Source organism: Schistocerca gregaria, chromosome 11, assembly GCF_023897955.1.
Source record: "Schistocerca gregaria isolate iqSchGreg1 chromosome 11, iqSchGreg1.2, whole genome shotgun sequence".
Taxonomy (NCBI): Eukaryota; Metazoa; Arthropoda; class Insecta; order Orthoptera; family Acrididae; genus Schistocerca; species Schistocerca gregaria.
Window position 1 is genome coordinate 102,243,126 of NC_064930.1, and position 14,347 is coordinate 102,257,472.

The 14,347-nt window shown below is 43.2% G+C and overlaps 1 protein-coding gene across 2 annotated transcripts in view; it reads left to right on the forward strand.

Annotated features, from left to right (window-relative positions):
* LOC126295076 (exosome component 10-like) overlaps nucleotides 1–14,347 on the forward strand; it is a 186,999-nt gene that overhangs the window by 81,544 nt on the left and 91,108 nt on the right. For both annotated transcript variants that reach the window (XM_049987321.1, XM_049987322.1), the window contains exons 9-10: nucleotides 6,205–6,361; nucleotides 11,259–11,407. In XM_049987321.1, the coding sequence (XP_049843278.1) occupies nucleotides 6,205–6,361; nucleotides 11,259–11,407 (306 nt within the window). The remainder of the gene's footprint in view (nucleotides 1–6,204; nucleotides 6,362–11,258; nucleotides 11,408–14,347) is intronic.

Consider the following 14,347-nt stretch of genomic DNA (forward strand, 5'->3'; position numbering starts at 1 on the left):
TGTGGAGTCACTGCACGAGATCTTCGATTAGCTCGTGTTTCTTTACCAGTTATTTTTTATAGTAGGAAGGAGAGTCTGAATCACTTACACCATCCAAATGATGCAAAGTGCAGATCTACTCACCCATACGGAGAGGACAATGCAAAGGGTTCGACCTTTTGGGGCACAACTTCGTAACACTCAAGGGTAGAGATCAGTTGCCACACCGAGTGAAGTGTTGCAATGCCATTTTTGGACTCTGGTCGGTTGGAGTCTGAGTCAAAATCCAGAAATTCCAAGAAAGATTCAGCAAAGTACTGAGAATTATAATTTCCTGTGTCTGGGAAGTGGACACAGAATTCCTCCCTCTCAGAACTCTGCCTTTCTGAGAACAGAGGCCTCTTCTGTGCATTCATTCTCGAATTGCTGCAGCGAGCCTGCGAACGTGTCTTGAATCTGAAATTCTGCAGATTTCCTCCTGTAAAAATAACACCACTTTCACACCGTGACACAGCTAATCTTGGTCAGATCAAGGTTCTGTAGGTGTTATATGACAGTGGTTTCGCACTGCGCAGTTCTCCTTTGTGTGGGGTGGCATCTCGAAATGCTGTCCATCATCTCCACAGAACTCCCCCACTTCACTCATGAATCTCCTCTTTCATTATTTGAGGCAGGGCCTTATTTCTGTGCATTTTGGGGGCTTTTCCTTGTATATGTGTCACTGCTGTCCCAACCACAGTATTTTGGGCAGCTGGAGGATGGATTTTTTGTACCAGTGTCGGCGTCATGCTGAAATCACGTTGTGTACTGACTCGTCAAAAAAATGTGATGTTCTTCTCGGAATTGGCAGATGCTCGACAAACTGGAGCCGTGAAGGGAAGTGCAAAAGCTATTTGAGTGTGATGCATTTGCCTTCTTTGCAGGTGCTTTTCTGGAATCTGTTTTCCTTCTGAAGAGGATGTGGCTGTTTCCATCTCCTCCCTTATCCTTTTGCTCTGTTCCAGACTGCCTCATCATCGGTCGTTCATTAAAGCCTACTCCTCATTTAGGCTGGAGATTTGCTCAGAAAGTTCTCTTCTTTGTGACTGCAGTGCCTGTGAGTCTGTGCTGTACAGAACAGTCAGCTGTAAGGGGTAGTGGAGTTGCCCACAGAGACATTGGCTGTAGTGGTCTTAGCAGCTGTCAGATCTTCATGCTGCCAGAGTTCACACTAGCATCTCTCAATTTTGAGTGTGATGTGTCTGTTGCAGGTTATTGACTAGCTATGACTTCATCTTTCCATAAGTGGTGCTAATGAAGTTGATGTACGTCTCCTAAATCATGGGTCATCAGAAACCTGAGAAGCTCCATTTCGTTTGGTGAGCTGCTGTTTATCTGGAAGTGGTGGTGACTTCCCAAGCTGACAGAGCGATGATTTAAGAAATTTTAGACTTATCACACCCCCACGGCTCATACCTACCTCTTCTGGTGCCAAAGAAAGCTACCGGAGACTTCTCTCTGAGCGAGATTTCAAATTTTCCGCTTTTTCTTGTCTCAGTGTGGCAAGATTTTATAAATACTCTGACAGTCCAAAAACTTTAATGACTGGATTAATAAAAAATATGGAAAGTTAAGATGACGGTTTTAATGCTTGAGGTGTTCTATGGGCGTCCCCTCCTCTGTAGTACAATGCACAGGACATATGTACAATTGTGTGAAAATTTCAGAGAAGACCTTCCTAGATATTTTGTTCCACGTGGCCCTTATATTGTCTCAAATGTCAATTATATTGTCAAAGCATTGATACTTCTTTTAAACTTCTGCATTTTCTCTTTTTGTGATAGCTTTGTATGATAACTCCAAATCTTGTCACCCGTGATGATTTTTTTCAGAAAAGAATTGTCCTCATTTTTAATTTTGGTTGTGGTGTGAAAGGTCACCACTTGTCGTTTTTGCTCAGGATTCAGAGTGTGAGGGACAAGCTTTACACACACTTTTCTCCCCTTCAGAATATTCTGACGAATGTCTTGTTCATTCAATTTTGATATGTGTCTCCACTGCAGTGTGTGACAGAACAGTGTAGGCGCACTACGGCCTAACGGCCACTGCTTAACACTTCCTGTTCAAAACCGACTCCTAGAAAGCATATCTGTTATTTGCATTTCTCAGTTCAAGCTGCTACCATATTTGGTGCCCCAGTGTCACTCATACTCCAGGAATGAAATAAGTTTTGGAACTTTTAGAACAGATGGTTCCATACATTGTAGCTAAATGACCATACAGATATTTGTAGGAAATATCACAAAATTATGTACATCATCCGCCACAGAAAAGAAAGTAATTTATGAAACACTGCTTAATTGAACCATGACAATTTCGGAAAGTCACACTTAAACTTCATTTTTCAAGATATAAGAGTGAATTTAGAAAAATACCAACTGTTGCAGTATCAAAACAGTGATATTATGACAGTTGCGTATCATTCCTGCATCTCCAACCTTTCCCTGGCTCCCCCCACTGTGCTGTGCAACCTGTCAGCTGCTGTCTCGTTTACCGTCTCCCTCTCTCTGCTTCTGGAATTTTGTAAGCTTTGTCCTGTGTGTGTTGTGCCACATTGTGCAAATCTGTAAACAAAGAATACCCTCTAAGCCACTCTCTCTGTGGCTGACTGGTGTCCCCCCCCCACCCCCCACCCCTTCTCCCCGCCCCCAGAGAATTGGAAAATGCCACCTCACTTGTCCAAAATGGCATTGGGTTACAACACACTTCTTTGTGGCAGCAGGTGTGTTGTAAGCTGCTTATTCTGCAGCTGCAGGCTTCTTGGCGAATGCGTAATGACCCCATTTGTGTGGAGGCACACACTTTTTGCAGCCACAGCTCGGCACATGTTAGCATTTCTCTGTATCCTCAAATTGTGTAGCGAACTGGACTCGTTTACAGTAACACTAGTTGACCCTTCCGCTACATTTGAGTACCTTGAATGTTAAGGCTTGCAACTCCTCTTCCATTTGTCTATGTAACCACATACGGACGTTGTTTAAGTTATCACATGTGTACAACCAACAGCAGTGATAATGTAACTGAAAAAAATCAGAAGTGTACGAGTAGGGCTCACATGTCAGTGGTTATTATTTGTATAATATCACATTTGCTACTGTAATTTTTCACTTATTTTATTAATTTTGGGGTTATATTAGCATGCTGTGCCAACTGTCAATTGCAGATGCATTGAATACCCCTGTTGTAATTACCGGTAGGATTTGACAGAAGTCTCCAGAGAAGAAAACAGCACAGGTGGCCACAAGACCATTGGTGTTACACAGATGTCTAACTGCTCTGTGTACACACATTTTATGGGATATCGAAAGCTTATCCTAAACTATGGAAAATCAATCCTGCATCAGTTACCAGTATTACTTTGCTCTGAAACATTACAGATGCTGTACGTTCATAGATGTAGGCTGTCGGTGCATTAGTTGGACATCCTTAAGCCTATCATTGCTAGATGGAAAAGGCATCACTTTAATTTCATTTCAGTTCAACCAATTAACATGACATGTGTAAAATGTAAGCTACTACAAACAGCATAGTGAACGCATTATTGTGGCCAAGATTGATACGAAGCCCACACCTACTACAGTAGTACAAGTTTATATGCCAACTAGCTCTGCACATGACGAAGAAATTGAAGAAATGTATGATGAAATAAAAGAAATTATTCAGATAGTGAAGGGAGATGAAAATTTAATAGTCATGGGTGACTGGAATTCGAGTGTAGGAAAAGGGAGAGAAGGAAACATAGTAGGTGAATATGGATTGGGGCTAAGAAATGAAAGAGGAAGCCGCCTAGTAGAATTTTGTACAGAGCACAACTTAGTCATAGGTAACACTTGGTTTAAGAATCATGAAAGAAGGTTGTATACGTGGAAGAACCCTGGAGATACTAAAAGGTATCAGATAGATTATATAATGGTAAGACAGAGATTTAGGAACCAGGTTTTAAGTTGTAAGACATTTCCAGGGGCAGATGTGGACTCTGACCACAATCTATTGGTTATGACCTGTAGATTAAAACTGAAGAAACTGCAAAAATGTGGGAAATTAAGGAGATGGGACCTAGATAAACTGAAAGAACCAGAGGTTGTACAGAGTTTCAGGGAGAGCATTAGGGAACAATTGACAGGATTGGGGAAAAGAAATACAGTAGAAGAAGAATGATTAGCTTTGAGGGATGAAGTAGTGAAGGCAGCAGAGGATCAAGTAGGTAAAAAGACGAGGGCTAGTAGAATTCCTTGGGTAACAGAAGAAATATTGAATTTAATTGATGAAAGGAGAAAATATAAAAATGCAGTAAATGAAGCAGGCAAAAAGAAATAAAAACGTCTCAAAAATGAGATCGACAGGAAGTGCAAAATGGCTAAGCAGGGATGGCTAGATGACAAATGTAAGGATGTAGAGGCTTATCTCACTAGGAGTAAGATAGATACTGCCTACAGACCTTTGGAGATAAGAGAACCACATGTATGAACATCAAGAGCTCAGATGGCAACCCAGTTCTAAGCAAAAAAGGGAAGGCAGAAAGGTGGAAGGAGTATATAGAAGGTTTATACAAGGGCGATGAACTTGAGGACAATATTATGGAAATGGAAGAGGATGTAGATGAAGATGAAATGGGAGATATGATATTGCGTGAAGAGTTTGACAGAGCACTGAAAGACCTGAATTGAAACAAGGCCCCCGGAGTAGACAACATTCCATTGGAACTACTGACGGACTTGGGAGAGCCAGTCCTGACAAAACTCTGCCATCTGGTGAGCAAGATGTCTGAAACAGGCGAAATACCCCCAGACTTCAATAAGTATATAATAATTCCAATCCCAAAGAAAGCAGGTGTTGACAGATGTGAAAATTACCGAACTATCAGTTTAATAAGCCACAGCTGCAAAATACTAACACAAATTCTTTACAGACGAATGGAAAAACTAGTAGAAGCTGACCTCGGTGAATCACTGTACCTATTACTGAAAACCAGATCAAGATCCCTACAGTAATTCCAGAGATTTTTGACAGATTGCGAATACTGTGTATGTTCATAATAGGAGAGGAATACTTTTTATTTGATATAATTCCAGTTTAACAATGTTCGAAAATTTTCCTTTACTTGTGTTGTGAAACCTTGCTTCTTTTCAAATTTCGTGATTCTAAATAAATGGGAAGTACCCTATAGGTTTTGATAAGTGAGTTAGCAAGTATAAAAGTATCTGATATAAATGGTCACATATTTTCATTGAATTGATCTTGACGCTTAAATTTTTATTCCACCAAGGAACCATAGACCTTGGTATGTGACATAAATTTGAACTTGATATGTGCGCCTGTTCCTGGGAAAACTGTCCGCAACAGTCGGATGGTCAGATAACAGAATGAGCGCACACTGATTTCATTTTTGCCAGATGAGGTACAGAACCCTAAAAGCAGTTGAGTTTTATGTATTTATTTATTTTGTTTACTTATGTATTCTGGTAACCAGTTTTATTCCAAGTGATCATCTTCAAAGCAAAAGCTACTTAATGGTATGTCGATCCAGTTCATGGAGCTGCTGTGAGTACCAACAGATACAAGTCACCACTGCTCTGCAGATGGTCACTTAGACCAAAACCAGGATAAATAAATAAACAAATACTGTGGACTCCATTGTCTTTTTTTCCTTTATGCTGTTAAAACATGATTACTATTGTTCTGCAGTGACATAAAACATTATTTGCCACATTAATGTCAGGGAACATACACCTCTCAATGCTCAGTCTCAGTAGTTTGAGGAGTGAGTTTAGTTCCAGAAAATTTTATCTGGTCTGACTCCTGCAAGTGTTCTTTCAACTTGGACAAATAAGTGGTAGCCAGTGTGCACTAAGCCCGCACTAAAGGGTGGGTGGATGGCGATGTCTCATCCAAACTGTTGCAGGAGGTCTACAGCTTGATGGACAATGTAAGGACGGGCATTGTAGAGGAGAAGGCAAACAGTTTCCTTACAGCTCCAGCAGTTTGGGAGCCCTTAATTTTTGGGATTACCCTTATGAAAACAGTATGAGCAATTATGACCCAGCTGTAGTGTGCCCTAAATGCACATGCTCTCCTCCCTTTCCCCGACACCCCTCATCCCCCTCCCGTTCCCACTGATGACACACAGAGCTCTGGGAGCTGGAGACTACACCACAGTTACCAGTGTCCACCGTCTGCTGTCCGCAGGCCCCTGCCGGAGGAGCTGGTGAAGTACGCACGCGAGGACACGCACTACCTGCTTTACGTGTACGACCTGATGAAGAACGAGCTGCTGGAGCGTGCCAACGGCAACACCAACCTGCTGCTCTCCGTCATCCAGCGCTCCACCGACATCTGTAAGAAGGTACGTGCCGGGGAGACGTCTGACGTGTAAAGTTTCTGGGGAGCTGACGGAATAGAGGTGGTGCTGACGAGAGAGGTGTTGGAGAACTGTGAGGATGAAAAAATTCTACAGGGCCTTGAGCAGGTGGTTTCTAACACGATAATACAGACTGGAAACAGATGAATACACACATTAAAAAACGTTTTGCGTCACCGCGGTTCACAGGACTATTGAAGATAGATGTCGACTGTGGATATTTTATCACAGTCACAGTCCCTTTGACTGTTCAGAAATATCACTAAACCCGCCCAAAGATGTAAACAACCATGCACGAGTAGCGCCTTTTAGACGGAGGTGGTCTGACAGCCGATCAGTTCCAGACATCCCTCCAGGAAGGAGGTACACAGTTCATGTTGTCTGTAGTTCAACCATGCCTAGATGGTCAATACTGCAGTTCGATCGTGTCCACATTGGTACTTTGTGGCAGCAAGGGCTCTCAACAAGGGAGGTGTCCAGACGTCTCGGAGTGAACCAAAGTGATGTTGTTCGGACACGGAGGAGATACAGAGAGACAGGAACTGTCGATGACATACCTCGCCTAGGCCATCCGAGAGCTACTACTGCAGTGGATGACTGCTGCCTTTGGATTATGGCTCGGAAGAACCCTGACAGCAATGCCACTGTGTTGACTAATGCTTTTCGTGCAGCCACAGGACGTCGTGTTATGACTCAAACTGTGCGCAATAGGCTGCATGGTGCGCAACTTCTCTCCTTACGTCCATGGCGAGGTCCATCTTTGCAGCCATGGCACCATGCAGTGCGGTACAGATGGGCCGATTGGACTGCTCAAGATTGGGGCGATTGGACTGCTCAAGATTGGCATCACGTTTTCTTCAGCAATGGGTGTCGCATATGCCTTCAGCCAGATAGTTGTCGGAGACGTGTTTGAAGGCAACCCAGTCAGACTGAATGCCTTAGACACACTGTCCAGCGAGTGCAGCTAGGTGGAGATTCTCCGCTGTTTTGGGGTGGCATTATGCGGTGCAATGTATGCCGCTGGTGGTCACGGAAGGCGCAGTAACTGCTGTACGATACTTGAATGCCATCCACCGACCGATAGTACAACGATATCGGCAACATATTGGTGAGTCATTCATCTTCGTGGATGACAATTAGCACCTCCATTGTAGACATCTTGTGAATGACTTCCTTCAGGATAACAACATCGCTTGACTAGAGTGACCAGTATGTTCTCCAGACATGATCCCTATTGAACATGCCTTAGATAGATTGAAAAGGGCTGTTTATGGATGACGTGACCCACCAACCACTCTGAGGGAGCTACGCTGAATCACCGTTGAGGAGTGGGACAATCTGGACCAATAGTGCTTTGATGAACTTGTGGATAGTATTGCCACGATGAATACAGTCATGCATCGGTGCAAGAGGACGTGCTATTGGGTATTAGAGCTACTGGTGTGCACAGAAATCTGGACCACCGCTTCTGGAGGTCTCACTGTATGGTGGTACAACATGCAATGTGTGGTTTTCATGAACAATAAAAAGGGCGGAAATAATGTTTATGTTATACCTGAGCTTCTCCTGGCGTAAACTATGTTCAAAGTACTTACGGGCATTCAGCCTGGTTGAATTTTCAACAACTGCCGATATTTCGGCGGATGCACACTCCGCCATTTTCAAGGCTTAACTGCAACGACCAGACGAAGTGTAGAAAACACGAGAGCTCGGTTCTGCGAGTCTAACAGGAAAGATAACACACACCTAAACAAAAGCCACCAAAGATGAACGAAGTCAGAGCTATCGATAGTAAGAAACTATGGACTGGTAGTTGAGGAAACGTTAACTCTGTCCCTATGTTTTTTAACAAGTGAAAGAGCAGGATTCCAGGCCGAGTTTAAACAAAAGCCTCCATCCCTATTCACAAGGTTGCTAGCCAATTTAATTTCAACAGACTCCTTAATCACACTATCACAATAGCCGGACGTGCATGCTAATATCTCGGTTTTATTATACCACATGGGGTGACCAGTGTCCAAACAATGTTCAGCAATAGCAGATTTGCTAGGCTGCTGTAGTCGCGTGTGCCGTTTATGTTCAATACACCGGTCCTCCACGGTCCAGATGGTCTGACCGATGTATGCCATGCCACAGCTACAAGGAATGCGATAAACACCTGCCTTACGTAAACCAAGATCATCCTTAACAGACCCCAAAAGCGCTTTAATCTTAGATGGAGGTCGGAAAACACATTTCACATTGTATTTCCGTAAAATACGACCTATCTTGTTTGAAGTGCTTCCTATGTAGGGCAAAAAGGCAATAGATTTAGGAGTCAACTGAGAATTATCATCAGTCACCTGGCGCACAGTTGGTTGGTATCGCAACGCCCGTTCAATCTGTCTTTCACTATACCCATTGTGGCGGAAGGTAGCCTCAAGATGGGCCAGCTCAGCAGGAAAAGTCTCAACGTCGGAGATGACATGTGCCCTGTGTACCAGGGTACGAAGTACCCCTTCACGTTGGGCCGGATGATGACAACTGTCCGCCTGCAGATACAAGTCAGTGTGAGTACGCTTCCTATAAACTGCATGTCCCAACGATCCATCCACCTTCCTCCTAACCAAAACGTCAAGAAAGGGAAGGCAACCATCCTCTTCCACCTCCATGGTAAAACGAATGTTGGGATGGATTGAGTTTAGATGTTCTAAAAAGGCATTCAAATTCTCCCTGCCATGCGGCCAAACAACAAAAGTATCGTCAACGTATCTGAAAAAACAGGCAGGTTTCAATGGCGCCGACTCTAATGCACGCTCCTCGAAGTCTTCCATGAACAGATTTGCAATCACAGGAGATAACGGGCTACCCATCGCAACTCCATCTGTCTGCTCGTAATACTGGTCATTGAATAAGAAATACGTGGACGTCAACACATGTCGAAACAAATTAGTTAGTTCCAATCCAAACTTCACTTCAATTAACCGCAACGAATCAGACAAAGGAACATGAGTAAAGAGCGAGACCACATCAAAACTTACTAACATATCACAGTCATTCAACTGCATTCCCTCCAAACGCCATAAGAAGTCAGCTGAGTTCTTAATATGATGTTCACAACGTCCAACTTGTGGGCTTAACATTGAAGCAAGGTGCTTAGCCACACGATATGTTGGAGCACCGATATTGCTGACTATGGGGCGGAGAGGGACCCCATCCTTATGTAGTTTCGGAAGGCCATATAACCTGGGGGGAACAGCACTATAGGTGTTAAGACTCTTGATAGTGTCCTGTGGCAAACCACTTTTCTTCAGGAGGTTGTTGGTCTTCCTCTCAACGCTTTTCGTGGGGTCAGCATCGATCCTGCGATACGCTGAGTCAGATAATAAACAATTCATCTTTTGTACATAGTCATGTTTGTTCAAAACAACGGTGGCATTGCCCTTGTCCGCAGGTAAAATGACAATGTCCGGATCAGCTCTGAGAGAGTGTAAAGCAGCCCTCTCCGCTGATGTCAAATTGCTCTTGGGTGGACGAGCCCTAGTCAAAACACGACATGTCTCCCTCCTGACATCCTCTGCATCAACAGGAGGTAGTTTGTAAACTGCCTGTTCAATCGAACTGATAAAATCCACTACCGGCAAACTCTTCGGTGTTGGTGCAAAATTTAAACCCTTCCCTAGCACGGATAACGCTGCGTCGTCAAGGGATTTCTCTGTGAGATTTATCACAGAACGTCGGGAGATAGGATCAGCCTCCGAGCCACGGAAACGTTCAAACTTAGCCAGATGCCGAGCAGTGACAGAACGATATTCACAATCAGCCTGAGTCCATGAGGCACCGTCCAACCAATCCCATGTAAATTCAGACAGTTTACTAGCCATCAATAAATGGAAACGAAACAATTCTTTGGAAACAGAGTCCAACCGTAGCAGTCTTCTCCCTTTAATCCCAGAAACCAACCACATATCTGGTAGAGTTTGTTGTGTACCATTTCTCCAAAAAATGAACCAGAATCACACCTTCTGTATCCCAAAAGATTGTTGCTGTAACTTTCCTAGCAGAATGCAGTGTTTAAAAGTTTTTTTCCTTGTCGCTGTGTCTTGCATTGCAATTTTGTCAGCTGATCCTCAGACTTGGGTTGAAAAAAATGAACCCGAGTGTCATCTCCAGCCACAGTTTTCGCCAAAAACACCTCCCATCCACACTGAAGCCCTGCTACAGATTCATTGTAGATGTTTTCCTTGCCTTTGTATTGTGGTCGGGCTATGTTTTAGGTACCCAGTGTTCACTAATCTAGTAGTTGTAGTCCACGTTTTCTGTTGTGGCCACCACACTAACTTTACTGACAAAAAACTGCCAACACAGTTAGTCTGGAGTTATCGAGCAGTCATTGCGGACAATTTGGTCGATACCCTGAATGTCGTTTTAAGTCACTGCAGTCGCCGACTCGTTACTCCACGTCGCAATGTATGACCGACGACTGACAATGTTTGCCCTCCAGCTTTTCTACGGTGACGAACCCATTACTGGACAACACAGTCGTCCACTGTAGCATCTCTGTACACTTTCTTCAGCCTTTCACGAATGCGGGTAGGTGTTTCATATTGTGCAGGAAGGATTTTTATTACTAATTTCTGCCTTACAAGTAAGACAGTGTTGGCGATTTTCTAAGCTTATCCAGTGGTACCATCTGTCATCGTAGGGTGCTGTCACCAGAGGAGGCTTTAGGAGAAGCTTTGGGTAAGTGTGCCAAATGTGTGATCACTAGATTACTGACTTGATAAAGGAGAAAAATAATAGGAAATGTCAGAATCTGTACAATACGTAGAAATCTATAGCGTGTATCCTTTAAAAACGTTGTTGATTTGTTAATAATTATACTGTGCCGTACGCTTTGCAGAGGTACGAGAAGCCGGTGGTGACGGAGCACAGCCACATGGAGCTGTTCCAGCGCCACAAGAAGCTGCTGGACAACCGACAGCAGTATGCGCTGCGAGAGCTCTTCCGCTGGAGGGACAAGATGGCGCGCCAGGAGGATGAGAGCATCGGGTGAGTGCAGCGAGTGGTAAAAACGTCAAAGAAAGGTTTTGCACTCGGCATCTTCCGATCTCTCTCATGTTTACCCACGTTATTACTGCTCATCCTTATAAGTTACTGTACATTTGGTAAAATACTCTATAATATAGTATTAAAATTCAAATAGTTAGAGGAGGAGACTGAAATCAATAACGACAAAGGGCTATGTGGCTGTCACTTACAAAAACTGGCCCTGTAGTTCCACATTGTGTAAATGGAGTGGGGCTGCGGCTGGACAAAGACTTGAAGAAAGTAAATACTGATGGCCATAATTTTACGAGTGAACCTGGCAATACTCTGTTGTAACTGCGACCAGGGCGGTCGTGGGGTAGCAGTGATGGAAAGGGCGGCGGGATCCGCAAACAACAACACAACGGGAGAGGACGGAGATGACCAACAAAGGACAGAACGAATACGAGATCAAACAACGGAGTCACAAGGAAACAAACACGTCCACTCGTACACAGAACAAGGAAGCAAGCTGTCTAGTGCGAAGTGAGTTGTAAACCGACGTACGCGAGACTAGACTGGCTGGCTGAGCGCGAGGCAGGCTCTTAAGTACGCTATTGGGGGCGCCGCTATTGGCCCCTGGGTCCACGTGTTCCACTGTGGCGCCCTCACACTAAAAGCAGGCCAGGAGGTGCACGCTACCACAGCTTATGGCGCGATAGCACAGGGACCTCTATGGGTCTTTGACGTCCATGATGTCTGGCGCGCGTTCAAATTCCGCGGTGCGTGGTACCAGATATTTCACAATTGTTAAATATGTATGGGAGTTGCATACTCATCCTAAATTCTTGGGCAGCCCCCTCCCACCCCTTACTGCCCATCTTCTCATTAGGGTATCATGCAAAAATTGGAAGAAAATGCTACCGGCACACTTAAATATTTGTCAGTTGAGCTGTCTAGCTCACATGGGACTTTCACGTAGATGTTGCTCATATGCTTTCAGAGTATGACCTATCACGGACTCATTACATATTTCTGTCTAATGTGACTTTGGGGTGGGTTTGGCCATACAAGGCCTGGCATATGAATGTTTTAGTATTTCAGAAACTACATAATGGCTTGAAAAACTGTAAGCGTAGATGTGACTGATTGGACCTATGTTTGAGTGTTAGTTCACAGAGTGGATAGTTAATTTACAAAGTGAAAAAGATGACAGAATTATTTAGTATGCTTATACTGTAAATTCCCCAATTACAAGAATGGCAGCCATATGTAGACTTATAATAATTTATAATAATTTTGGCAAATTGTTAATTAATGGCTTAGTTAATTAATGGCTTAGTTAATTAATGGAGGATTCCATTCAGACTGGAAAATTAAAATGACAAAAGAGTAGTGTTAGAAGTTTGCAATTTAATAAGCACAGTGGCATAAATGACCACAGGAGTTGTGTGTGATTCCAAACGTTAATATCAGTTACCTTTTAAGTTAGCTGCAGGAAAATTAGAACATTACTGTAAGACCTGGATTCTTAAATTTCTACTGGGAGGTGTCAGTATGTCCAGTAAGAGAGATTAGCTCATTCATAATCATTGTAATAGGTTCAGTTACTCATTAGTTTTAATTAATAAAGTTTTCAGTAAAACTAATAATAATATTACAGCCAGTAGATCAGAAATTGTCATAAGAATATTCCATTAGCAGGAAATAATAGTGCGAACAATATTTGGAAATATTTCAGTGTAATTTTTAAGGCACAGCCAAATGAAAATGAGACAGATGGGAAAAAAAAACATGTAAACTGTTTTAAAAAATAATGACCATAACTGTTAATACATTTATTCTACTATGAAACAAGATGCTTTCATGGAAAACCACGAATGTACCCAGGTGTGCAGCTCTTCATCTGAAGTAAATTGGTGCCCACAAATGTCTTTTTTTCAGGGCTCTAAAATTATGGAAATCACCTGAGGTGAGATTGAGATTGTATGGAAAGTGTGCGAGGGATTCCCAACAGAATTTGGGCATTACCCTGGAACAAAACAGTGCCGTCTCAACTACGCTGCAGAAGTTATCCTGGGAAGCCCTTACACATCCTCCATACACATATGATTTCCGTATTTTTGGAGCCCAAAAGAGGGACATTCGTGACTGTTAATTTGTTTGGACAAAGAGATGTACACCTAGGTACAATCATGATTACTCAGGCAACTGTACACATTTTTCCATGAAGGCATTGATCATCTTGTCTCACTGTGGGATAAATGAATTAAGTTAGGAAAGAATCTGTTTATGAAGAGGAGTCTAAGGATAACATATGCAAAGGTTTGAGCTTAGTGTGTTACGAGGCTGGATCGGAAAGTAATGCACGGTAATTTTTTTTACCCTGGTATTGCAGCTGGAATGTTGAAATTTCATGACAATATAGTTTGAAGTTTCCACTGCAGAGAATATTCTGTCTTTATGTACAGCTCTGGCAAAAGAAGCCTGAACTACAAATCAGACATGGTGAGCATGTTGTTACTGTCATCAGCTTGTGAAGAGCAGCAAAATGTAGTTCGATACTTGTGAGCCAAAGAGGATAAACTGGATGAAATACACAAGATCATGTGTGGTGTGTATGGGGACTACTGTATAGACCATAGCAGTGTCTCAAGGCGGTGTGCATTCTTCCCAGAGGGCTATGTGAACCTTAGTGATTTGCCATGCTCTGGGTGGTCGGTAACAGCTCCGAACCCACAGAATGTCAGAGCCATTGAGGCAGCAATCTTGAACGACTGGTGTGTACAACTGCGAACCTTATCACAGCAGTTCAACATTTCCTACGGTGAAGTGTATGATATTAATCGTGACACAGTGAAATTTCATAAAGTTAGTGCTCAATGGGAGCCTAAGTACCTGGAAGACAAGAACAAGGGCCAGCTCAGATCATTTAGCACATTACACCACAGAAGGGCATGACTT